This window comes from Natator depressus, chromosome 1 (assembly GCF_965152275.1).
Source record: "Natator depressus isolate rNatDep1 chromosome 1, rNatDep2.hap1, whole genome shotgun sequence".
Taxonomy (NCBI): Eukaryota; Metazoa; Chordata; order Testudines; family Cheloniidae; genus Natator; species Natator depressus.
This window is the reverse complement of record NC_134234.1, coordinates 194,647,782-194,675,088: the sequence shown is the minus strand read 5'-3', so window position 1 is coordinate 194,675,088 and position 27,307 is coordinate 194,647,782. Positions and strand designations below refer to the sequence as shown.

The 27,307-nt window shown below is 42.3% G+C and overlaps 2 protein-coding genes across 6 annotated transcripts in view; one reads left to right on the top strand and one right to left on the bottom strand.

Moving 5' to 3' along the window:
• Nucleotides 1–1,717, top strand: part of TFG (trafficking from ER to golgi regulator) — a 34,382-nt gene extending 32,665 nt beyond the window's left edge. For 4 of the 5 annotated variants that reach the window (XM_074973311.1, XM_074973301.1, XM_074973327.1 and 1 more), the window contains exon 9: nucleotides 975–1,711. In XM_074973311.1, the coding sequence (XP_074829412.1) occupies nucleotides 975–1,333 (359 nt within the window). In that variant the 3' untranslated portion in view covers nucleotides 1,334–1,711. Of the gene's footprint in view, nucleotides 1–974 lie in introns of all 5 variants that reach the window. The other variant, XM_074973319.1, reaches the window with a different exon arrangement.
• An 875-nt stretch (nucleotides 1,718–2,592) lies between these two features.
• The window catches only part of ABI3BP (ABI family member 3 binding protein), a 316,616-nt gene continuing 291,901 nt past the window's right edge, over nucleotides 2,593–27,307 (bottom strand). Inside the window, exons 52-56 of the mRNA XM_074973278.1 lie at nucleotides 18,976–19,055; nucleotides 16,862–16,891; nucleotides 14,775–14,936; nucleotides 6,691–6,813; nucleotides 2,593–3,872 (exon numbers count right to left, since the gene is read on the bottom strand). Of these exons, the coding sequence (XP_074829379.1) occupies nucleotides 3,757–3,872; nucleotides 6,691–6,813; nucleotides 14,775–14,936; nucleotides 16,862–16,891; nucleotides 18,976–19,055 (511 nt within the window). The 3' untranslated portion in view covers nucleotides 2,593–3,756. The remainder of the gene's footprint in view (nucleotides 3,873–6,690; nucleotides 6,814–14,774; nucleotides 14,937–16,861; nucleotides 16,892–18,975; nucleotides 19,056–27,307) is intronic.

Sequence of the window (27,307 nt, the reverse complement as noted above, 5' to 3'; positions counted from 1 at the left end):
GGGCTTGGCATAATGCTGACTTTTGGTCATGCCAATGAAAATGGAACCTTTAAAAGGTTTGTTTCATGAGTAAATTTTGAGTCTAGTATCAAGGTGAGTTCAAAATTTACTCCAATGCATTCTTCAGTCCTTATTTTCTATCTTCAGGGATGTGCGTTTTTAATAATTCTTATGTATCTGGTGTTTAATGCTGACAGGATTCCAGTCAATGGAGAGAGTTCATTGCAAGTAGCTGCAGGTGTGTTTCATGATAGAGATAAAAGTAGCTATCACTTTATAGCAGGATTTTTGTTGTTTATACCTCCCATCTGAGAAATTCCCAGGGAAGCTGCTTTTACATAAATAAATCACATTTGGGACATTGTAAACTGATGCCAGCAGCAGTTGCACCTTAAGAAGTGCTTTCACATTTGTTTAGCTTATGAATGCTAAAAGCTGTGAACCAAACAAAACACTAGGCAATGATTTAGGTGTGAATTCAGTGCAAGTATTCTGCACTGACGTATGATCTACTCACTGAATGAAACAAAGTTAAAGCACCTGTCCCAAATGAACCGTTGCCTTTCAGTGTACATTTGAGCCCTTTAAATTCCTTCATAATGTGAAAACCAAGAGTCTGTATGCTATTCTCCCCTTGTTTCTCAAATAGAAACCTTGGGAATAATTATCACTATAAAACCTATAATCAGGGTTGTGTCTTTCAGCCTAAATGTAAAAGCTTTATTTTGCCCTGAATTAAAAACTCTTTCCCGTTACTAGAGAGTGTTCCATTTTAGCACACCACAGACAGACAAGAAAAACTGCAGTTCATTACCATCCAGCTGCGTGCATATCTTAACCCTCCAGGTTCTTTATTGTGCTTATTAGCGATCACTCTGATTATTTCCTTATAAACAGAGATATCTCTTTCTCAAAGTAAATATGCTGCTTTATTTTCAACTAAATATATTGCTGTGTTTGTTTTGTCTTTCTAGCAGGCTACAGCCAGCAGCCTGCTCCTCAACAAGGACAGCAGTTCCAAGGATACAGTCAGCAGCCATCACAGGCTCCGGCTCCTGGCTTTCCTGCCCAGCCTCAGCAGCAGTACCAGGCAAGCTCCTACCCACCACAGAACTATACTACACAAGCCTCCCAGCCTGCTAATTATAATGTGGCCCCTGCTTCCCAAGCTGCAATGGCTCCAAGCCAGCCAGGCGCGTATCAACCAAGGCCAGGTTTCACACCACCCCCTGGAAGTACTATAACTCCCCCTCCAGGTGGGCCTAACCCGTACGCACGTAACCGTCCTCCCTTTGCTCAGGGCTATACTCAGCCAGGACCTGGCTACCGCTAAGGAAGCTCAGCTGCTGAATGACACAAGTAAATACAAGCAGCTATTTACTATTACTACATCCCAACAGATTCCAATATTTAAAATTGGTATTAATGTTCCAAAATGATAAGAAGTCAGAGCATTCGTTCAGTGTTGTTGGAACAAAAGACCAAATGAATCTTATTTCCTGCTTTAAACTATATCCGCTTCCTACTTAGATTTTGGGTTTTTGGAAACACTTCCTAAATGTTTGTAAGGTGATTGACATTCTAGCTTGCCTTGTCTGAAGGAAATTAAAATGCTAGTTGGAAATTTAGCCCACTTATCTGGCTTGTTTTTACTAATAACATGATGTACTAAATTAGACCCACTCTGGAATTAAAACTAGGTATTATGTATAAATTTGTAACATTCACATTGAAAGCTAATAAAAATATTGAATCCAGTACTTGTTTTTTAATTATTAAGCACATTTCTTTTTACATGCGTACCTGACAGACTACAAACTATTCTTGCCAGGCCTTAAGGGAAAGGATAATCTTTTTTTTTAAAAAACGTAGTTACCTGCGACACAGACCGGGTAAGTGTTACAAATGCAGACCGCTTTTGCACATGTTATATTCAGGACGAACTCTTGTCACAGATTACCAGATCATGTTAGTTTTCACTGCGTTAATACAGCTCACATTGAGGGACATAACTGTCATTCAGGGGAAGCTTTGACTTGATAGAAACGTTTCAGTGTTAATGTTTCCAGGCAAAACAAGGAATATAATTTTTTTTTTTTAACCACAAACCTTTTGCCAGCCAGAGCAACTTGGAGAGAGTAATTCTACAAACTTCTGAGTCCAGAAAAAAACAAGTCATGCCTGTAACAAAACCCAATATTCTTCGGTTGACAGGCACAGGCAAGTATGTAGCGCATCAGTTACAAGGAAAAAGAGTTTAAAGGGCTGTGCAGACCTAATGGAAATATTTCAAGAAACCCTGATACTTCACTTCACTTCTCGCTGTAGTGATGGTTCGTTCAGAAAAGGATTGACAGAGTAGGTGAGAGACGCTTGTAATGTATCCTCTTCTGTTGATTGATAGAAGGCTGCCAGTTTGGTGCTACCTTTCACCCACCATTTTGTCTCAATATACAACACTTGAGTAGAAAACCAATCTATATAAAACAACTTTAAATGATTAAAAAACATTTTATTAGAGTACAGTGTACCTGCAATGTACTTTTTAAGGCATTTTCTACAAATGACGTGTTCCTGTTCATACCTTTATTCATTGTATTAGAAACACCCTGCTTAAAAAAACCCATCTCTTTATTTAGTTCATAAATGTTCAAGCAATACAACATCTAGCATTTTGGGAGGGGAAAGTAGTTTTTTAATGGAACTACTGTAAAAGTAATTCTGAAAAAAATAATTTCACTCTACTTTTCCCCTTGTCCCACAATAACAATTCTGTGAAACAGCTTTTTTTATTTAATAAAGCAAACCTGATTGTGCTGTAAAGAAAGACTGGTATTGTGAGCATATCCTCCTACACCTTATTAAATTCTGTGGTGCTATACATTTGGCCTGCAAAGTAGTTCATCAACACTTCAGAAAACCCACTGCAGTAGAGGCAGATTTGACTTCTGTTCCCCATGCATGATGCCCACCTGAAAGCCAGATTAAGTAAAAGTACTATTCAGCAACTGTGTTTAGGGACACAGACTATAATTTTAACCACATGAACAGGCATGGTTTCTCAGTGACAGAATCTACACTTCTGTCATGGAGTTGAAGCTATGCTTGCATTTTTTAAACATTAAAATTGCTTTCTTGGTGCTAACGCATTTAAAATACAACAAGCTTTCTTCCAATTTTGGCAAGAGCACAAATTGTCTATTTAGCTGTAAGGGGAAAAGCTCTTTAATCTGAGTATAAAGTACAGAAGTCAGTTTGAGAGCTTTCCCCATATATTTAAATTAGAAATTGCCAGAGACTTTACCGAATTATCTCGACAGGTAGCATAGGACACTATATACTTCAGTAACAGTGAATATCTAAAATTAAATGTATACTGCAGTTTCATGATCAACTTTGCCATAACTCCCTCAAAATATTTGTTACAACACTGTGATAAATAATATACGAACTGTATCTTTTAAAATACCATATAAACTGTACCTTGATACCCAGAATATAGGGAGCCAGCTTCCCCAGACCTTATCCTATGATGTGTGCTTATCTTGCTTTGTGGTAAAATGGAGTAACTATAGTAAGCAGTCTATGCTATGAAACACACTTAATGCAGTATTGTCATTAGACTTTTATAAACTTTATACATGGGTAAACATGTTTAAATGACAGGAAGACCATAAACATTTCCATCTCTGAACTTGTTCAGGGTAGGGGCAGGGTAGCGATAGACCTTCTTTCATTTTTAAGTTCATGTAGCAGCTACCATTTACCAGGTATTGAAGTTCCACACTCGTACCAATGAACGTAGGTAATATGGGTCTCTCCACCTATTTTTCCAAACTTGACAGGTTCCTGGCGAACTGCTCTGAAAAAGCCTGATAAACAGTGAGGAAAGGCTTAGTACAGGGTGGGGAGAAAAAGACAGTACCTTTCAAAGGTGCTCTATCTGACTTCAGAAGCTCAGCCCTTACCAACTGCCTGAATACTGCAAGCTGAATTTAGACACATACCATAGCAAATAAGAGACAATAGTTTGTCCAGCAGCACATAATAATAATCCATTCTGGACAAGTTGTGGGGGAGCAGAGGTTGGGGTGGCAAGGCTTGTCTTCTCTGGGGCCTCCCTATCGAGAATACACAGGGAGAGTAGGCAGGAAGTGGAGAATTCTGTCTCCATGTTGCCACTGAAAGTGCTTGTGGGGGGTATGGGTGAGCAGGGGAGAATCTCTCATCCCTCCCTTTTGGATATATGAAGCCCTCAAGGCATACAGCAGCCATGTGCAGGGGATGCTGTGCTGCCCTGCCCTATAATCGAGGCATGTCTGAACTGTATTCCAGATGCTGTGGGGTTTGCCAGTATTGGGGATCAGGAAGGAATTTTCCCTGGGGCAAGAATGACAAGGGACACAGTTGGTGGATTTTTTTCCCCACTTTTCTTGCAGTATCCTGGAAGCCTGGTGTGAGGTTAATGAGGAGTAAGGACAGAGTTTAAAAGTTGAGAGAGTGGAATTTCATTGCAGCTTGCATCTAATGCCTGTGAAGGTGCCAGCTCCCAGAGGTAAACACACCCAGGAGATTATTGCGGAACCCTATGAGCCTGGAAGAAGATGGGGGAGGCTTTCATATGTCCCCTCAATTCCTCTTGCAAGGGGAGGGCGAGAGGATTCTGAGTGGGCTGAACCCTAGTGGGTAGACTGAAAAGGGCCAGCACAGAATAGTGGTTATTTGGCACCACACTGGAGCCAGAGAAATGCCTCCTGTTGGGGAGAGTGGGCCAAAGTTAAAAGTTGCAGCCTTCTGCTTTAAAAGTGAGCATCTGCTGAAACTGGTTTTACTTTTGGAGAAGAACGGCCAGTAATGTTAACACTGGGAAAAATCCAAGTTAGCTTTTAACATAGCAACTTCAAGTGAAATGCATACTGAACTTGTCTTGTGGAAACTTCTCTAAATATGATCTTTCTGAAGATTTAACAGCTGAGGTATAAACTGTTAAGCTCAGTACCTGAAGGCAAACATTAATTCTGTTTGTAAGCTTACCAGATACTGTACTTGTGTATAAATGCTTTTAAAAACTAAATCTGGCATTTCTGAGCTTACTGGCTTGACAATGCCAGCTTGAATACAAACAAACTCATTTATTTGCTCTCAGGAAGGCAATTGCAAGAGGTTCAGATTTATTCTTTTTGGACATAGCAGTTCAATTCTGGGGATTTTATTAGTATTTAGGGCTTAATATGTGCTTTTAATGTGGAAAGCACCTAAAACATAAGGCCTGGTCTACACTCTGATTTTGCGCTGGTATAAATATCTCAGTTAGGTTTTTTTTAAAACATAAATCAATAGACATGCAACCCGTAGTGCGGATGCCTTATGCTGATATAGCTTATTCCACTTCCCTATAGAGGAAGGGTAATTAATAAGGTATACCGGGAGGACTACATCCACCCTACGATCCGTTGTAGTGCTTTAATTACACTGGCATACCTAAATCTTTTCTGTAGAAACAAGGCCAGGTCTACACTTAGGAGAGCTTTACTGGCGTCGTATCCTGGTATAGCTACACTGGCAAAGATTTCCAAGTGCATCAAAAGTGCAGTCTGGCCAGTTGAACTGCATCTGCACATGAGGCTTTTGCTGGTACAGACAGCTATGTCAGTGACAAATCACACCTCATCGTAGCTATGCTGGCAAAAGTCTGAGGTATAGAGTCTCAACTCCTTGTGAGGTTGGTATTGGTAACTAAGGCTTAATTATCCCCATTTTACAGATGACAAATCTGGGGAAGAGAGATTAAGTCACTTGTCCAAGGCTATGCCTCAAGTTCAAAGTTGTGATTAGAAAACGGTTCAAGACATCTAGTCCATGCACAGCTGCCTCTCAGGAGTCTAGGCATCTGATTTGAATTGCAGTGTATGTACTGAATTAGTGCAGTAGGAATTCCCCCCCCACAATTAATTTTTCCTTTCCAGTTTGTCTTTCATTATTATCACTAAGCAAAGCTATATAATGCACAACTCTGCTGATTTATAGCACTTTAAAACCAACCATGCCGGTGTGACCATAAAGTTACAAACTGGCAGGAAGGTTAAGACAATGGTTTTCTTTAAAGGTTTTTAATGTGTAACACTGATGAAAAAAATGTTAGTAAGAGCTCTCTCATATTTTAAACTTCCCATCTACCACCATACTAGTTACAATTTCCCTCTATCACAGTACTGTTCATCATCAAACCACACCATGCTGCCCAAGATGGAAATACACAACATTAGCTCTGTTATGCAAAATTATGGATGAAATTGAGGCAGAGCACAGAATTCAGTGTCAGAGCCACAATTAGAACTCGGGAGCTCCTGATGCTGTCCCACACTCAGATCATGCTTCTGTCCCCCCAAGTGAAGAGCACGTCAAAGGGCTTTCCTTTCCAGGATAAAAGGTTGCATCACTCTTACACGGTCTAACTCCCAGGTGGCTGACAACTGTAGGCTGGCTAATCCTTAATGGTTTTGGGGGCATGGGGTGGAATAGCATCATGCCCAGGCACGAAGGATAGTTTTGATCTGGGAAGATAGCTAAATTTGGGACTCTAACTCAGACTGGGTATTAGCCTTAAAGCCATCAGCAGGAGAAAAATCAGACCATGGGGTTGGGGGAGATTTGGAGAGTTTTGTTACAAGTACACTCTTTAGAACTTACCATCTTTGGTTGGTAACTGGTCTGGGAAAACTTGCTGCCCTGTCCGTCCATCTAAAAATGAGTCCACAAATTGACAATGATCTTCTCCATGTCCCCTCTCGTCTCCTATGTTGTAAAATTGTCCTGAAAATGGAAAGAAAATATGAGGAGAACCCTTTGAAGAACAACAACATCAAAGCTTTTGTTAGTTCCTTTGTAGTTGAGCAGGTGTTGAGTTCCAGTATTCATTTTGTCTCAATGTTAAGTCTGATGCTGCCCCCAATTAAGATCTAACTCTATTTTTACAGCATTGTGTAAATGCCCAAACACAATGCCAATTAATGAAAAAGGCAACACTTTTGTTTGACAAAAGCACAAATTTCCATGTTCTTTCCTCCTGACATTAGTATATTTTATATAACATCAGTGCTGATCTGATCCTGCTTCTGTTTGTCAGAAGCTGGGAATGGGCAACAGGGGATGGATCACTTGAGGATTACCTTTTCTATTCATTCCCTCTGGGGCACCTGGCATTGACCACTGTCAGAAGACAGGACAGTGGGCTAGATGAACCTTTGGTCTGACCCAGTATGGCCATTCTTAAGTTCTATTGAAAAAGCAATCCAATATTACTCCAGAGAAATTTTTATAGGCCACATCTAACACATAGCAGGCCAGATTCTTCAAGCCTGCTCTCCATTTTTGTGCTTACAATGTGTATATAATTCACATTCTAGAGATGACTAAATAGCTAATATGTACCCACTCATGCATTAGGTGAGAAGCATGAGAAAAAACACCAAGCTAACTCTTACTGGACCTACAGAAAAAATATTTTCAGATAAATGAATCATTGCTTCATTAATGCTGTCCTACATATTATTCTTAAAATGAGCAAAGATTGATAACATAAAACATCCAATCAATGCATCCGATGAAGTGGGCTGTAGCCCACGAAAGCTTATGCTCAAATAAATTGGTTAGTCTCTAAGGTGCCACAAGTCCTCCTTTTTGCGAATACAGACTAACATGGCTGCTACTCTGAAACCAATAAAACATCCAAAGAGCTTAAGGGCTAAATCCTGGTTCCCTTAAACTCAATGATTAGGTTCAAGTTTACAGGTAAAATCCTCCCAAACAAGGACCAACAATTTATCAATGTCTTCCCAAATGAAAGATAAACAATCTTGCTGCATCAGAATAGATCTAAATGTTGACTCTGTGCAGGGGGAGGATACAAACAAAAGCTCCCTTTGGAGGAAATGCCTTGCCAAAATGTTCATCTCTGGTTGACTAGTCTTTGTGCATGAAATTTTGCTATTCCTTTTGAAATATACCAAAGAAGTCCACCGCAGTAGCATTTCACTTCAGAAAGGGGAACTACACAACAACGAGGAAGCCAGTTAAACGGAAATTAAAAGATACAGTCACAAAAGTGAAATGCCTGCAAGCTCCACAGAAACTTTTTAAAATCATCATAATAGAGGTTCAAATTAAATGTATACCCCAAATCAAAAAACATGGTAAGAACAAAGTGCCACCCTGGCTAAACAACAGAGTAAAAGGTTAGAAGCAAAAATAAATCCTTTAAAAAGTGGAAGTTAAATCCTATTGAGGAAAATAGAAAGGAGCATAAACTCTGGCAAGTGAAGTAAAATTAGGTAGATCAAAAAAGAATTTGAAGAGCAACTAGCCAAAGATTTAAAAACTAATAGCAATTTTTTTTTTTTAAGTACCTCAGAAGCAGGAAGCCTGCTCCACAATCAGTGGGACCACTGGCCACTCGAGGTACTAAAGAAGCTCTCAAGGAAGATTAGAGCATTGCAGAGAAGCTAAATCAATTCTCTGCACTCACAGCAGAGGATGTGAGAGAGATTACCTTACCTGACCCGACCCATTTTTTTTACGTGACAAATCTGAGGAACTGTTTCAGATTGAGATGTCAACAGAGGAGGTTTTGGAACAAACTGATAAATTAAACAGCAATAAGTCACCAGGACCAGATGGCATTCACCCAAGAGTTCTGAAGGAACTTGTATATGAAATTGTAGAACTCCTAACTGTGGTTTGTAACCCATCATTTAAATCAGCTTCTGTTCAGATGACTGGAGGATGGCTAATGTGACACCAATTTTAAAAAAAGGCTCCACAGGTGATCTTGGCTATTACAGGCTGGTAAACCTGACTGAAGTACCTGGCACATTGGTTGAAACTATAGTAAAGAACAGAATGATCAGAGACACAGATTAACAAGATTTATTGGGGAAGAGTCAACACAGCTTTTGTAAAAGAAAATCATTCCTCGCCAATCTATTATAATTCTTTGAGGGGGTCAACAAACATGTGGACAAGGGTGATCCAGTGGAGATACTGTACTTGGACTTTTGAAAAGTTCTCCCACCAAAGGCTCTTAAGCAAAGTAAGCAGTCATGGGATAAGAGGGAAGGTTCTCTCATTGATCGGTAACTGCTTAAAAGACAGAAAACAAAGGGAGGAGTAAATGGTCAGTTCTCAGAAAGGAGAGAGGTAAATAGTGGGGTCCCCCAGGGGGCCAGTGCTTTTCAATATGTTTATAAGTGATCTGGAAAAAGCAATAAACAGCGAGGTGGCAAAATTTGCAGATGACACAAAATTACTCAAGATACACCGTACCCTTGCTACAGTGCGCGTCTATATAGTGTGAATTCGCGTATAACATGCTCGCGGCCATGATCCCAAATTTAATTACTTTAATTGGAATTCATTTTAACACGGTCCCCGCGTTAACATGGTGCCGCACATGGATCCCAAATCCCGCGTTCTAGCGAGGGTCCGGTGTAGTTAAGTCCAGAGCAGACTCCAAAGAGTTACAAAGGGAACTCACAAAAGTGGGTGATTGGGCAACAAAAATGGCAGATGAAATTCAATGTTGATAAATGCAAAGTACAGCACATTGCAAAACATAATCCTATCTATCCAGACAAAATGATGGGGTCTACCTTAGCTGTTACCATTCAAGAAAGAGATCTTGGAGTCATTGTGGATAGTTCTCTGAAAATATCAGCTCAGTGTACAACAGCAGTCAAAAAAGCGAATAATGTTATCTGAGGAGAGGTTAAAAAGACGGTGACTTTTCAGCCTGGAAAAGACACGAGTAAGAGGGGATATGATAGAGTCTATAAAATCATGACAGGTGTGGAGAAAGTGAATAAGGAGTTGTTACTCCTTCATATAAAACAAGAACCAGGGGGTCACCCACTGAAATTAATAGGCAACAGATTTAAAACAATCAAAAGGAAGTACTTCTTCACATAACATACAGTCAACCTGTGGAACTCTTTGCCAGGGGATGTTGTGAAGGCCAAAACTATAGTGGGGTTCAAAAAAGAATTATGTAAGTCCATGGCGGATAGGTCCATCAATGGCTAGTAGCCAAGATGGTCAGGGATGCATCCCCATGGTCTGGGTGTCCCTAAACCTCTGTTTGCCAGAAGCTAGCAGTGGATGACGGGTTGGATCACTCAATGATTGCCTGTTTTGTTCATTCTCTGAAGCATCTGGCACAGGCCACTGTCAGAAGACAGGATAGTGGGCTAGATGGATCACTGGTCTGACCCAGTATGGCCATTCTTATGAAAGGCACTTATTATGGTTTTCGTTTTCAGCTGTGTTTGTGTTTCTTCCATGGGAGAGTTGGTCTCCGGTGCTCATTAGGAGGGAGTTTCTCTTGGATAAATTTATAAACTGAAATGAAGAATATTCAGGCAGCTCAAAATTGCAGCTGCTGAAGGCCACATTTAAATTTTTAATTATTTTAGCTGACATTATTTGCTGGAATGCTTACATTGCAGTGCTAAGGAGGACTGTTAAATTAGATCAGAAGAGGCTGCTGTTTTATAGGAACAGCATTGGCATGTTTAGAATAGAGCAGTTTTCCTCTTTTATTCAGTGTTTGTATTACTAATACGCAGTCGCTTTCAGCTACTGCAACATAAATACACACTCCAAAAAACTCCTTTTCAACTCATCATCTTAAATGATTAAAAATGAAACAAGTAATACAGGCAGGCCTCTAGCTTATAAAGAAATCTGTCCATGTGGCTTTCAGGAGGCCTCTGCATAGATAGATCTTTTTTGCAGGATCTACTTTAACATTTCACCATGTATATTACTCACCTGTCAGAATTTTCCTCAGCAGGGAGTTTCCCTTTCAGGCTCTCACACACTATCATGATGCTACAATATTTGAATCTGAACAAAAACAGTTTTCATTGGAAATTTTGTTTTTTAAATATCTTGGAGAAAGTGTATATTGATGTTTGGTTTTGTAAAACCTACCAGTATCTCTCTAACATATTTCAGAAGGGGAGAAAAGCAGAGGGAAACTAATAAATGAGCAAAATGGAAACAAAGGAAGTGACTAACTATGATAGTTTGAGGTATTATGACCTTTTGAAATGATCTGCATAACTCACTCATGGCTCAGACGGACAAATAATGGGATCATCCCAAATTTCTGCCAAGACTCCCTTAACAGCCCCTCATATCATCAGATATTATTTACATATATATTCTGTGTGGGTATTATACATAGCATATATATGTATGTTTTTATTTACACCCACAATACCAATGGGAAATAACTGAAGCTTATTTCTTCAACTACATTAGCATGGGCAATATGATACTATTTATCATAGTATGATGCATGAGATCAGTTCTAATTCAACAAAGCACTGAAAAGCATGTGATTAAGTGCTCTGCTTAATCAGGAACATATGTGATGGATCCTACCAGAGAAATCTTAGATTGACAAAACTCTAAATATAACCAACTATTTACTAGCAGCTACTCTGTAGTTATCTCTAGCATGTTTTTGTACTAGACCTTTTTTCAGTGTTCCTCGTCATGGATGGTCTTGCACAGTGTAGGTCTGGCTGTGCTCTGCTTCTTGAGGATTTTGTAACAACACTCAATACCCAATAAAAAGCCCACAACTCACTACCACATCTTTTATATTACACACATGGGTGCACACAGAGCCATGGAGGCAAAAATATCGAAAAAGGAAAGAGATGACGTCTCCCAGTAATGACTAGCTAATAGGGTGGATTTCCAACACGTAGATCTCACAATTGTTTATTGTACAGAAAATGGGCCCAAAATGTTAACATTTCTGCAATTGAGCGTCTCATCTCCACAGATAAAGGTTTTTACGTCTTGCTTATCCTTCCCAGGCTTTAGTGGGTTTGAAAGAGGGTAAATGGGAAGGATTTTTGAGGAGAGAAATGTTGCGTTTTCCTCCCTTCAAAATCTTAGGACCTGATCTAGATATCACTGAAGTTAACAGAACAGGATTGAGCCCCCAGGCTTGCTCATAGTTTGCTATCAGGACTTTCTTTACCAACAAAAAATTGAAGATCACTAATTCCTTAATATAACTAAGCCTAAATAGGTTCTTTTAGAATACACACTTCAAGATGGAAATCAGACCTCTGTGTGGCTCTGTTAGGTACAGTAACACAAGATGGTTCCTCAGTTTGCTGGACATTACAGGTTCAATTTGGCTCTAATACAGGTGGGCATAGTTCCATTGAATTCAATGGAGTTGTACTGACCTACATCAGGGCTGAGTTTTGCCTTAGAACTGGAAATTTTTCCACTACAGTACAGAAGCCTTCGCCATGTGAAAGAATGGTGAAAAATGTAACACAATGTTATATGTATTGGATAAACATTCCAGTACATTCAAATATTGTGGCAACTGATCTGGTGTCGGTTAAACAATACAAGTGAGAGAGCCATACTTTGTAAGTGTAATGAATACAGTCTGGCTGCCTTGGTGATTGTCCTGCCAATAAATCACCATTCTTCCAGCAAGAACAGCAACAAAATCAAACAGATAAAAGAAAATTGGCCATTGTTACATTAGATATTTGTTCTGAGATTGAAGCAGCGTTAATTCATCTGATTTAGGACTGTGTTACATTTTAGATTAGCACAGCTATTTCTTCCACAGACTAGTGTTACAGTGTGCTATGTCTGACTGGCAGTTTTGTCATCTCATAGACTTTAAGGTCAGAAAGGACCATTGTGATCATCTAGTCTGACGACCTGCACATTGCAGGCCACAGAACCCCACCCACCCACTCCTGTATTAGATCCCTAACCTCTGGCTGAATTACGGAAGTCCTCAAATCAGGATTTAAAGACTTCAAGTTACAGAGAATCCACCATTTACACTAGTTTAAACCTGCAAGTGGCCTGTGCTGCATGCTGCAGAGGAAGCTGAAAAACCCCAGGGTCTCTGCCAATCTGATCTGGGGGGAAATTCCTTCCTGACTCCAAATAGAGCGGTCAGTTGGTCTCTCTGATTATAGCTAGTACCATAGCAAAGAATGAATGATCTTTGTTTTAAAATGGTCTATCTTGTTTACATAATTGTCAAGACACTATTTACATAAAAGATATTAACTTAAAATTACCCACAGGGGTTTCCTCCTGTGTGTTTTGGGGCTGAGGGGAAGAGCCAGGCAGCATAGCTGCTTATTATTTTGGAATGGTCTGTCCAGCATCCCTATATGTTCTCTGCTCTCCTTCCTGCTCCCTACTCTCAACTATGGGCCTTATTCCGTGAGGTGCTAGCTCTGGGGTACTGATTTCAGGAAGGGTGGAAGGGAATTAGCTGCTCATGGGAGGTCTGCAGCACCTGACAGGATCAGGCCCTAAAATTTGCATCTTTCAGCGACCGTTTCTGGGTTTTGATACGACTGCACATAACAGGCACATCAGCCTACTTCTCACCTTTGGGGGGATATTCCCCCCATAGGTTACACAGGGTCTGTGCTACTCTTCGTATTTTGGGCTCTACAGTGGCACCCCTTGTCATTGAAACACCACAGTGGTGGTGACTGAGACCTTGTCTACACTGAAGTTTTTTGCCTTGGGGTAACTATACTGAAGCAAGGAGGAACCCAGGGATGACCAGGACAGGCTAATGGATTTCTAAACACAACTTGCCCTGCCTACATTAGGTACCAACGTCCACGTTTAGAAATCACCTCACCCACCACGTTTTAAAACACAACCTATTTTCCTAGTCTATACATGCCCCGTGTCACCTACACCTACTTTTAGCAGAGTTACAGAGCAAGGTGGTAGAACCAGTGACATTTGCACTAGTTCTCCTACTAGTTGTAGCACCCAAGGAGCTGCACCTACAAAAGTTTCCTGATGAGAGGTCTCCCAAAAACTGCCCAACAATTTATCAATAAATAAATGGAAAACTGAAACAAAAGCTCTGTATAACTCTCGAGATGAGTGCACATGTGTATCAAGGCACAACAAACATTTGGAAATAAACCAAACCACTGGCAGACAAAGAAACAAAACAGAGGCCAGCACTTACTAGAGGGTTTCAATAACCTGAGTGTAATGAGCGAGGGGTAAGAAACTATGTCAAAAAGGCTAGTGTTAATAATACAAGTGTGTATGTTGGGGTTGAGGGGGAACAGGGCTTTAAAAAAAAAACCCCAAAACAAACGGGCATGATTTAAAACAAAAAAGTGAAAGTAGGTGAGGAAAAGATTACAGTGAGATACAAAGCCACGTGTAGAAAATACATTAAAACAATCCCCATAAAACGTCGTCATTCAGAAAAGAGCCACAAGATGTTTACAGGCCAAACTGGGTCCCAGCAGGAGAGTACTGTAATCCCTGCTCCGTTGCATCTGCTCCTGTCTTCTCTGTTTCTTATGGCATCCCATCTAATATTAGGCCCCAACTATGCATGAAGAACTGTGCAGGCACAGGGTTTTAATGCAAGACTGACACCACAGAATGTAAGCTCTTCAGGACAGGAGAGGGCCGTTATATTTGTAAATGTTCTGTCACGTGTCCAGCACTGTTTTGGGTACCATAAAACAGGTACTATTAATAGTAACTTGTGAATCTTGGAACATCCGTATCCACATTTGCAAGGTAAGTAGCATATGCATGCCTGATCATCCTTTAAAACCATTCAGTCCAGGCCCATGGGTACGACGAACCTAGATGACTGTATGTGTATCGTGTAATTTGGGTCACAGCTATAAAAATACATTAACACTGCCTTGGGTTTCCCTTACCTGTAAGTGAATCACTGAGGTAAATCTTATATCTCAGGGAGTTACACAGTTGAACGCCTACAAACTTCTTGTACCAGGTCCTCTTGACGTACTGTTTCCCTTTGCACTCTGAATAGGAGTCGGAATTGAATGGGACTTCAGTCCAGATGGCATCTTTTCCCACTGCAGGAGAAGAAGAAAGAGTGGAATTAATGATACTGCCATACAAAACTAGGCGTGACAAACACATTCAAATGAGTAGAGAAGACCAGAAACCCAAATGCAAAAGGATGCTACTTGGAACATATTAACAGCACCAGTCACCTGCATTTTGAAGGATATTTTATGGAATTTGTAAGCAGCAAAATATAGGAGTAGTGTGTCCCAGTCCCTGGCAGGCTGCACAGCTGTGCCTTCTGAGAGTTGCACTGAGCCACTCCCACACGTGTCAGGCCCCTCTCCACATTTCACCCACTCTCAGACCAGGATCTGGATTACAGCCTCCTACATATCGACCATGAGTAATTCAGCAAGTCCAGCTGGGATTGGTCCCTGCCAAGGTTTCTCTTTTGGGGACCTCTATCAGCAAACTTTTGCAGTGATACACAAAGAGCTTCTTCAAACAAAGTGTCATTTATTTTGCCCAGAAGGTGTACAGTGCTTAGAGAAGTGGATTTTAAAACAACCAAAACCTACAAGCATATCTCCTTACCTAAGCTTAACCTCTCCATCCACTGCTTAGTGTGGTCTGGGTTATTCACCATCTCTGAGTTGGGAGGAACAGCCTACACTGATTGCAGTCCTCTCCCTGTCCCTGAATGTCTCACTGTCAGCCTTTTTGCTGACAATTCTTGGCCAGGCTCTCAGCTCACCCAACTTTTTAGCATATTTAAGGGGTTAGGTCTCCTTTGACCTGAGGCTTAGTCTTGGGAAGAGAACAGCATCCTATCTTGGATGGAGCCAGCGAGGTAACTTCTCCCCACAACTGATGGCCCAGCAATTATTCTCTTAATTCTTTTGAAGCAGTGGATCCAAGAGGCTGTCTTATCTTTACCATTCCTGGGTTCTTTAACAACATTTTTATGATTTAACTCTACGCACTCAGGCAGGCAGCAATACAAAAAATGACCAAGGAAACGGAGTCATAAGAAATATTACAAACACGTTTCCAAGTTTTTCACAGAGGGACCTGACTTTGGGGTTGGTTCTGGCACTGGTGTAAGTCTGGAATAACTCCACTGAGGCAAACAGTTGCTCCAGATTTAGGCTGCTGTAACTCAGATCAAAATCTGGCCCTTTTATGTACAGCGTGCATTGCTATGTCAGGGAGACAAATATTTGTATGTGTATTGAGATACAGCTACAACTTATAAAAGTGGGTAACATATAGTAGTAGTGGGGGAATTGTGATTCCACAGCTTTTCTAACAGAGAGGGTACAAATTAGGGCACCGTTAATTTGCAGCAAGCTACATGATAAACAAGATGAGATATTCTTCCTTTCCACAGTGTCGGCTATTTGCAACTTTTTAAAGGCAACTTCAGTACTAAGTGCAAAACACAGGCCCTTAGGCTGAAAGGGGTCTCTTCTGCTCTTTTAGAGCCTGCCCCAACTCCCACTGAAGTCAACAGGAGCGTTACCACTGACTTCAGAAGGAACTGGGTTAAAGCCTTTCAAAGCTGACTATTTTTCATGGCATACATTTCAGCACAATGACAGACAAATAGCGGACTTTGACTTGCATTCTGTTAAGTCACTTACTAAGTGAGAAATAGCGTATTCTTTTTACAGAACTTTCTATTGATTTAACAACAGGGCTGAGAAAACACAAGCTGTCCACGGCTCATTTGTGTACGTTGGTTCCAAGCCATTTTAGCTGCCGCGGGAATACCACATCACATTGATTGTGCTGTGCTCAGGTAAACATTTAGACTGGCAGGAATTCCTTACAAGTTACATAGATGGAAGAAGTGAAATCATGTGTGAATGCTGTTCTGTTCCATGGCATGTGTAGCTGGGACAGCACAACCACTCCTGTCATAAAGTAGTACGTTATCTTACTTCAGAAAAACGTTTTGATTAGAGCATGCTATGCATAAAGGGCTTACTTGAAATTGGCTCACTCACTCTTGGGTCCGCTGGGGAGAAAAGCAAACATGCAATCAGACACTGTAAAATAACCTCTCCTGATATTTCTACAGAAGCACACTAGAAAGTGATTTTCTATGGTTGACATAAACTATAATCTGTAAAACAGCAACAATTTTGGGAAGTTGAGGTCGCTACATTTTTGTGTAAGTTAAAGAAATAAACTGCTCATGTAACTATTTGGAATTACCGCATCACTGAGTTTTTAAAAACATTATTAATGGGTCACTACCAGTAAAATTTGGTTTTGTTAAAAAAAAAAAAAAAGATTACAAAGCTTATCATCAATCAACATATTTCCATGGCATTTTTAAAATTTCAATGTAGACAATTGATTATTATTTTAAAGAATTCCTCTGTAGTGCCTGCTGCCCAAATGTTGCAGCTTTACATTAGTCCATGAGAATGAGAAATGGAGAACGTGTGGAAAGTGATTAGGGAAAAGTGAAACCGACCAGTTTATTTCCATTGTCCACACAGAGTGAAGGGAAAAAAATAACCATCCGAAATCATGAAATGGCATTAAAATATAAATGGTTCTTTCAAGTTTAATAATCTAAGATACATTAGTAACACAAGAGGGTATCAATTTTTCTTAAAATATGTGGGACATATTCTGAATTCCTTACTCATTTTCCATTTACCTGTCACTCTGTCAAAATGCCCATTAATTTCAGTGAGAAAGCACTGAAGGATTTGACTTAAAAATGTTAAACCTGATAGTGTCCCTTTAAAGAGGCATGGTACACAGTAAGTGCCTACTAGTTCAGAGTACTATCAACAATAGGCAGCTGACTCTAAATATAAGAATAGCTCCTGCTTCTATCGCAGTCAATGGCTATTTTGTAACTGGCTTCTAGAGAAGCTGGATCTTGGATAGATAGTGCAATGCCGTACTGAGTGATTCTTTCTGTTCCCCATAGCCAAGTCAGGTGGGACTTTGCTTAGGGTGACCAGACAGCAAGTGTAAAAAATAGGGACGGGGGTAGGGGGGTAATAGGAGCCTATATAAGAAAAAGCCCGCAAAATCAGGACTGTCCCTATAAAATCCGGACATCTGGTCACCCTAACTTTGCTTATTGCACCATTTTACACACATGACAAAGCTCCAAATAGCACTCTAGCTTCCAGATGCATTAGATACATATTTTTGAGGGCCCTATACCAATCTGCTAAATGAGTAATCCTTAATTTTAAAGAATATATTTCCTATGCTCACATTGACCCTATTCCACTAAGCGTCAATCCAGTGGGTAAAACACTGGATTAGGACCCAGGGCACCTAGATTCTATTCTCAGATCCGCCAGTGACCTGCTGGATGATTTGGGGCAAGTCATTTAATCTCTCTGTGCTTCTGTTTCCTATTCCTGCAGCAAGTGTGTCTTGTTTATGTAGACTGTAACCCACTTAGGGCAGTGACTCTCTCTCTCTAGATATCTATTTACACACACATACAGTGCCTACCACAAAGGGACTCTGATCTCGGTTAAGCCCCAAGGCACTATCGTGATATAAACAGTAATACAATTAAAACAATCCTATATTGCAGACAGTGGGAAAAGCATGGGCAACAAAGCAAAATTGCAAAAGTGTGCTGTGTGTGTAAATCCGTTATATATCACTGGGTGCAAAGGCCTGTCTGTTTGCAGAGCTATCTGATAGAGGGATACAAACATAAACATGGATCTACTATAACAAATCTTTGGATTTAAGATGCCACACTACCCATTAAAAAAAAAATCCCTGGATTCAGTGTAAGCCTTTGTACACCTTCCATAGTTAAACCACAACTCTCTCCTGCGTCAATAAAGGAGTATGGGAATTTGTCATTTACATACTGGGAGGCAGAGACACAGAGTGAAGTAAAGTGAAATGCCCAGGGCCACCCAGCAGGTCAGTGGCAGAGCAGGAAGGGACTCCAGGTTTCCCGAGTCTGAGTCCAGTGCCCTGTACACTAGGCTACACTGCATCCATAATCAAAAACACCTAAGGGTCAAGTTTACATCGCCTTTTTGGCTGAACACATTGTCATGGTTTTCACTGATAAACTGATACATCTGTTGAAGCTCTTACCTGATTCAGTATTAAATGGGACCTTATTGCTGCTTGGACCTTCACCGAGAGGGTTTTTGGGTTTCACCTGGAATTCATAACTGGAGAATAAAATTAGAAACAAAACACATACTGTATTCTTGATTGTCATGGTCAAGCAAACCACCCATGCATACACTCTCTCTGATGCTACTGGCTTCCAGGACGAGCATAAAGTATCAAGCTTCTTACTCTGAAAACAGTTAGACACACTGTTCCTAATAATGTAAGACCCCTCTGTCTATGCACAGAGAGCTTGCATGCAGGTCCTTACTGTTTGTTTTAATGCTCCAGTGATACCTTATCCTGTTGTTAATGCTGGCAGGGGAGCAAGTAATGTATGTCTTTCAGGAGGTGGGGCTGGCGAAAGATCCAACTGTCTGAATATACCTCAGTGCGATATATAGTCCTTTAACAACAATGCACCTCACTTGGGGATGTCTCTCTCTTAACCTTCCCCACAGCAATATTTTATGGCGTAGGCCTAAACACCAATATTTCCTGAACACTCCTCCCGAGTGGGGTTGCTACCTCTGGGATGCAAAAGCCAGGACATATGGGATGATCCTGAGCCCACAGAACTGGACAGCTGGCAGCATGTACTGAGCTCTGTTACCGATTTCCTAGGACAGCTACCTCAAAAAAGGGACAATCCTGGGGAAACCTGGACAGGTGGCAGCTCTAGTTGGGACCAAGGCAGAATGCAGGAAAAGTAAAACAAAGTAGAAAAGCAAGAATGATTCCAGTCACACTGCGCCGTTGAGGTCCCTCCTCTGGCTTTGATGCCTATGTGGCTTTGCAGAAAGCAAAGACCTGCTCCCATCCCCACAACTCAAATCCAGGAGGCTGAACAATTGCTGCCAATTCCCTACTGTTACCGCCTGGGGAGAGCCCTGCTTCTCATTCCTCTTCTCCTTAACGGTGCTCAGGGCCCCTGCCATTTGTGGCTTTCCTATTCTGCTGCTGTGCTGTGAGGAGAGGTGGCCAGAGCATTCCCATTTCCTTACAGCAGTAAGGCCCGGGGCTGCTACCTGGTACCAAGTCACTCCTGTACACCCCCTACATGGCTGAGCCAAACGTGGCCACTCCACTCAAAGCTGTTTCCCAAATCCCCTCCTCTCCTACACTGATGTCTTTTCGTGTGTGATGCACCCACGCTAATGGATGCAGTCTGAGGTACTGAACTAGCAATATGGGTAAGAATATCAATGTCAGTGCACAATGTGTTTTTTCCCCACCACCCACACAGCCAAGCACTGACCTAAAAACCACTCAGAAATTAACAACTATAACATACACCTCCGTGGTGATCTGCCTGCCTCGGAGCAACGGAAAATTGCACGTCTTGCTGATGTTACTGTACAAAGGCTCCTGCTCATGTTCTTTTCCCTTCTTTCTGTTCCAGTTTCCGGTTATGTATCAGTTCCTTCCCTTGAACTGACGACTGTCAGCTTGTGCCTGTCATGCAAACCTGAAAGCTAACCCATTCACTGAGGCCTCTGAGACACATATAGCTCCTGTTGTTTTTTGGTTTGTTTTTTAAATTATTGTAAGGAACGTGGTTGAGAAAAAGAGAAGATACAGAGGTAATTTCACCAAAGTCTCTAACATTCAAAATCCTTTGTGGTTCACTTTCCAGCAGCAGCTTTCCAGGAGCTCTAGGCAGTGTGGGGAGTGTATGGAAAAACAATAGTTTATTCTTTTCCTCATTATCATTATTTGTATTACAGTAAAGCCTAGAGGACTTATTCTGCGGTCACAGCAAGGAAGAGCCCCTGCTTTGGAGTGTGTGAGAAACCCTGACATAAATAAGTAGTAGGCAACTGCGTACATTTTAAATTAGCAATTAACGCAAAACAATGGACAGGCATTTAGGTTATTTTCTATCTTGAATGTTATATTGGACAATTAAATATTCCCGCTGATTCACAAAGAATCACTTATTAATGGAAGTGGGTACTTGGTGAATTTATCACAGTGCTATGAACTGGAGCTGCAAGAGACTGCTTCCCAAGTAGCAAATTTCCAAGAGATCAAATGATCTGAAGAGACAAAATTTAAAAAACATGCCACTATTCTCATGCTTTGGTTGCCAACACTTCATTTAAAAGTTCCCCACAAAGAGGCTGAATAGTTTAATCCAAACTGTGGAATTTCCAACTGTTTCTTCGTCTCTGAAGACCTGAGCAGCATGCTGATTACCCTCGGTAGGTTCTTTATGGCCAAATACCAAAGGACAGTCTCCCACAGCTACTTGGTAGGATAATTTTTATTTCAAAGTTTAACGCATAAAACTAACGATTGCCTCAATTATTGTAAATCTTCACACAAAACAGAAATACTCGCAAGTGTTCTCATAATGGGCAAATATTTTGTAAATGAGGCATCTGCATTTGTAAGCATAACCATGGGTTCATTTTTTTTATTTTAAAAGCCTATCTAATCTAATTTAAATATTTATTGCATGCTCAGCAGTGTGGGTATCCAAGCTGCTTTAAGGTCACTTTATATAAGCCATATGATGTTTAAATGCAGAAAATCTACCTGGGGGGAGGGAATTTTTTCATCTTATAAAAAAAAGTAAAGGTTCCTTCGCTATCACAGAATCTCTAGTGTGAAAACTCTGAAGTAGAAGCGAGGAGAGCGTAAGTCCAAGTAGAGCATCTGATGGCGAGTGTTTCTCTATGGCATAGTGTTGTGTGAGGCTGATGGAGAACTCGTCCACTTTGTGGTGGAATGCTGCGATTGCTGCAAGGTGCGCTCTAATGGAGCTCATTGAGAGACCCAATTTCTTGAATTCCAGGATGTAATCCAAGACCATTGGTGAAGGAGAGGTAGTTGCCATTATTTGCCTATTCTGCCACCAGGGACGGAATCTCTTCCATTTGTAGAAGTAGCTATGTATATTGTGTAGTAGGCCTTTTGCTATTTAAAAGAATGTCCCTTACCCCTTCTGAACAGGTCATTTCACTGTCACGGAACCATGGAGTAGCAATGCCTTCAGGTGGAGTCTTGCTAGGTTCAGGTGATAGACATGGCCTGTATCCTGAGACAGGAGATGAGGCACAAGTGGAAAAACCTGTGGTGGGCACACAACCATCTTCAGGAGGTAAGGAAACCACCTTTGTCTGGGCCACGTGGGGGCTACCTCTGGAGTTGCTGGTCCTTATCTTGTGCATGACCATGGCTAGGAGAGGGGTTGGACAAAAAAAGTGTACAGTAGATATGTATCCCATTTGAGGAGAAAAGCATTGCTGAGAGATTGGGATCCCAGTCCTGCTCTGGAGCAGTGCTGAGAGATTGGGATTCTGGTCCTGCTCTGGAGCAGAAGTATGGGCATTTGGCATTCTGGTTTGTTGCAAAGAGGTCTATAGTTGGGAAGCCCCAGTGTCTGAATAGGTTCTGCAGTACCCTGCTGTTCATTTCCCACTCGTGGTCCCAGGAAAATTTTCTGCTCAGTGCATCTGCTGTGGTGCTTTGGCAGGTAGGAGGCTGAGATGTTGCAGCAGATTTTCCACAGTCACATAGTTTCCGTGCATAGGGAGTGTGACTGTGCCCTTCCTTGGGGGTTTATGTAAAGCATACAAGCAGCACTGTCCATCAGCACTTTTATAGCCTTGTCCCTGATCACGGGTAGGAAGCGTAAGCATGCATTTCAGACTGCCTGCAGTTCCAGTAAGTTTATGTGTAATGTTTCATAGATTCGTAGATACTAAGGTCAGAAGGGACCATTATGATCATCTAGTCTGACCTCCTGCACAACACAGGCCACAGAATCTCACCCTCCCACTCCTGCAAAAAACCTCTCACCTATGTCTGAGCTATTGAAGTCCTCAAATCGTGGTTTAAAGACTTCAAGGAGCAGAGAATCCTCCAGCATGTTGATTCCAGTGGGACTAGCAGCCTTGGATTATGTGGTTGTTGCCCCCCAAACTAGCAATGAGGCATCTGTTTTATCACCAAGTGGAGGGAGGGGGGTCCTGTGCAAAGAGAACTCCCGTGCAAACACTGTGTCTCGGAATCCACCAAAGTAGAGAATTTTTTACTTTGCTTGACATCATAAGATGCTTGTTTATACTGCGTCTGTGCAGAATATATATTGTCCTGAGCCAGCCTGGCAGGCATCACACGTGCAGTCTGCTGTGCTTGATGACAAGTGCTGTTGCTGACATATGGCCTAACATTTGGAGGCACGTCCTGGCCGATGGTTGTGGGCTGGCTTGCATTGTAGTGATTAGGTTGACTAGAATGGTAAACTTGTGCTGGGGCAGAGAGGCTGTGGCTTCCAGAGTGTCGAGGTAGGCCCCGATGGACTCTGCACGAGTGGGAACATTGATTTTTGTTTATCTGTAGACCCAGCTTTATGAAAAGAGCTACTGTCTTCTGAGTAGCTTCTAGCGCCCCTTCTCATGTCGAAGCTTTGAGCAGGGGGAACAGTATGACCCCTTGTCTGCATAGTGAGCCACCACCACTGCAAGGACTACCCGTGGAGCCGCAGACAAGCCAAAAGGAAGTACTTTGTATTGGTAATGATCTGTGCTGAGAACAGATCTGAGAAACCTCCTGTGTGAAGGATGTATCGATACGTGGAAATATGCACTCTGGAGGTTAAGGGTGAGAACCAGTCCCTCACTCTAATGCTGGATTTATTGTTGCAAGTGCGACCATCCTGAATCGCTGGATCTTCACAAATTTGTTGAGGCTTCTTAAGTCAAGAATGGGGTCTCCATCCTCTGTTTTTTTTCTGGGTTAGAAAATAATGGGAGTAGAAATGCTTTCTCCTGTGTTGTGTTGGTACTGGTTTTACTGTGTCCACACGTATGAGGTGGTTTACCTCTTGTCGTGGTAGGTGTTTGTGAGAAGGGTCCCTGAAGAGGGACAGGGAGGGATGGAGTTAAATTGGATGAAATAACCAGTCTCGATAATCTCTAGTACCCATTTGTCTGTCGTGATGTTTCACCACGCTGGGTGGAATGGAGTCAGATGGTCTCCGAATGGATGGATGGTGTCGGATGGTTCCAGCAATAGAAGATGTCCTTGACCAAACTCTCAAAACTGTTGTTTAGTGGGAGGTTGTTGGGATGTCGAGGGCTGAGAAGGGAGTGGTCTCTGTCTACTGCAGGGGTGGACAAACTTTTTGGCCCGAGGGCCACATCGGGGTTGCAAAACGGTATGGAGGGCTGGGTAGGGAAGGCTGTGCCTCCCCAAACAGCCTGGCCCCCGTCCCCTATCCGCCCCCTCCCACTTCCCATCAGTGCCTTGTAATTAGCGATCTTGAGCTGTAGGATCGGGATTCTGGTAGGATCGCTGAAGAGGAAAATGTATGCCCCAAAAAATCCAATCTCTTCTAGTGCCTGTCATATGGCATGGAACTGAAATGGTCTTGTCTGCCCTGCTTATTCATGGCCTTTACCACCGGAGAGTTTGGTGTAGGGTGTGAAAATAGAAATTCCATCCCCTTGGAAGGGACATAGTATTTTTTTTATCCGCTCTTTTGCAGGTGGGTGGAATTGTTGCTGGGATGTACCAGATGGTTTTGGCCGGGTCCACAAGAGCCTCATTTATTGGGAGGGCAATCCTGGAGGAGGCTGAAGTCTGGAGGATGTCCAGCAACTTGTCTTGGGACCCCGCAACTTCTTCCAGCAGTATATATTCAGGGAATCCGCGATCCTCTTAAATAGTTCCTGGAACTGTTTAAAGTTATCCCCCATCATGCGTGGTGGGGGCATGATAGCTTCATCTGTGGAGAAGGATGAAAAATTGGCAGCTGGTGTGACTTCCTGATCCAAAGTCTCCTCCAGTTCCTCCACTGCCTCTTCTGGAGGTTCAGAGGGTCCAGGTACAGAGGGTGATGGGGAATACTTCGATCTCTCCCTGTGTGGACTGGGAAACTTAGGGTAGCGTTGGCGCTCTGCAGCCATGGGTCCCAGTAAGGCCACAGTGATGGAAATGACATAGTTGGCGGCATCCATGGGTGTCTGTACCATCCTTGAGTTTCAGGTCCGGGGTGGTATTCATGGTGCTCTGGTGATCCTGGTCTAGTAGCTGTGCGGATAGGCGAGGAGTGATGGGAGGAGTAGATTTCCCCTTCATCGTCATCATCCTTGTCGCTGGATAAAGGAGGAGCTGATCTGGGTGGTGTGGTAAGTTGGCAGGGTACCGATTGTGCCGGAGTAAGGTCGGTCTCAAGGATTGGAGATTCTGGTGCTGAGAAGACCAGAAGATCTTTATGGTGGAGAAACTGCTCCGTTATTGAGAGCATCGGTACGAAGGAGGATGCTGTTGGTGGTACCAATACCTTTATTGCAAGTGTCAGTGCTGAGAGTTGTGCACTAGGTCTGTGGAGGCCAGAGACTGCAGCGCTGCTGAGCTGCTCGGTGCCATATGTTTGAGCGGCTGCATCGGTACCAAGGCAGGGATCGTAGGTTTCCCTTTTTTGACTTTTTCTGAGCCAGCCTGCTTAGGTTCATTTGCTCGCACGGTACCGGATGGTCCCAGTACCTCAGTGGTGGATGGCCTTGGTGCAGTTGGTACCGATGTGGTCTGACAGGTCAGAGAATATCTATTTTTGGCAGGTTCCCAACATAGTGAGGTCGGAGCCTATTTCTTTGTCGCCTTTTTGGGGGAGTGATTCTTCCTCTGAGAGGGTGGTGGGGAACCTCTTTCGGATGCTGCTGTTGGAGACCGTGCCCAGGAGGGGCCTGTGATCCAGGATCAGAGACTGGGTGCAGAGACTTCTTCATCATGAGGAGTTTTAGCTGTAGGTCTCTCATCTTCCTGGCACGGGCTTTCAAAATGTGGCAGTGGGACCACTTCCGTGGAATGTGCATTTCGCCAAGGCAGTGGACACACTGAATGCCAATCCGAGCCCGGGATTGATGACTGGCAAGTGACACAAAGTTTAAAACCCGGGGAACTGGGCATGCCCCTTAGATTAGGGCTTCTCCCATGAGGGAGGGTAACTATACTACACTAAGGGGTATACTAATAAAAAAAAATTCTTAGGAGTTTGTTTCAGTTAAGAGAAGAAAAATAAATGGGGATGAGTTAACTGAACTAACTAATTGGGTTATAAACTTTGTGTTCTGTCTCAAGCCGAGAGCGGCAGACAAGGAACTGAGGGGGGTTGGTCACACAGCACTATGTAACGCCAGACGCGGCACAAGATGGGGACAGCGTATGTGTGACCCAACCAGGTACTACTACTAAAAATCTCCGATTACATTTGGCACAGATTCACACAAAGAGGAGCACCCAACGGGACAGTCCTCGAAGAAGAACTCTTGGTGTAGACTGACACTTTTGGTGAAATAGAAGGAATTATTCAGAGTGGAGCAATTCCCGCCTTCCCTATGGCACATGATGTCTATTCCTATTTTATTAATTCATTGTGTGTATTGAAGGAAAGTTGAGTTTGTGGTAACAACAGTTCTAAGCTCTTAAATAAATTTTTTCTTCTGTAGATCACAAAGCACTTCTATGGAAGATGATAAGGATCATTATCCCCATTTTACAGAGGGAGAAATAGAAGCTCAGAGTGGTGAAGTGACTTGCCCAAAGTCATATACAGCAGGTCAGTTGCACAGCTAAGAAAAGAACTCAAATTTCCTGAGTCCCAAATCCCCTGAAGGGCACGCTCTGTACTGACATCCTGGGATTCACTAGTGAATAAAAAACACATCATGATTCATGCTACGATTTTGGCATGGAAATTTTTAGTAAATTTCATGGCGGGGTGCAGGGAAAAATAAGTCAGGGAAAGGTCACCAAATAATGTAGTTTTTTCTACATCAACATACCCAAGAATATAGTGAGGGTGCTGAAAGGCAAGGTCTGGAGGGTAGTTGGAGAATGAGCTCACCTTGCATTTACCCTGCAGTGGCAGCTTCTGTCCCACAGGGCTGGGCCCAGCTCCCCGTAGCTGGAGGAGCCGGCAGGACAACCCTGGGTGGCACTGTGACCCCATGTGCCAGGTTGCAACGCTGCTCAGCTTGTGGGGCTAATCAAACAGCCATTTCCAACAGTTCACACACTATTCAAATTCACGATTTCTGTGACCTCAGTAACAAAATCATAGCCCTAATCATGACCAACAGCATCGGTAGAGATCCCTGATCATCAGGAGGAGACCACCTATCAGAGCCACCAGTGTGGTCTCTATGCCATACTGACAAAGGTCAAGGAGACTTGAGGCAGCCAGATACCACAAGAGTTCTCCAACAGCAGCTTTCTCAACAAACAAACAAAGTGAAGAATGGTTTAGTAATGTGCATCATCAACCCAAGTTTATAACTTAAAAGCTGCAAATGTCTTT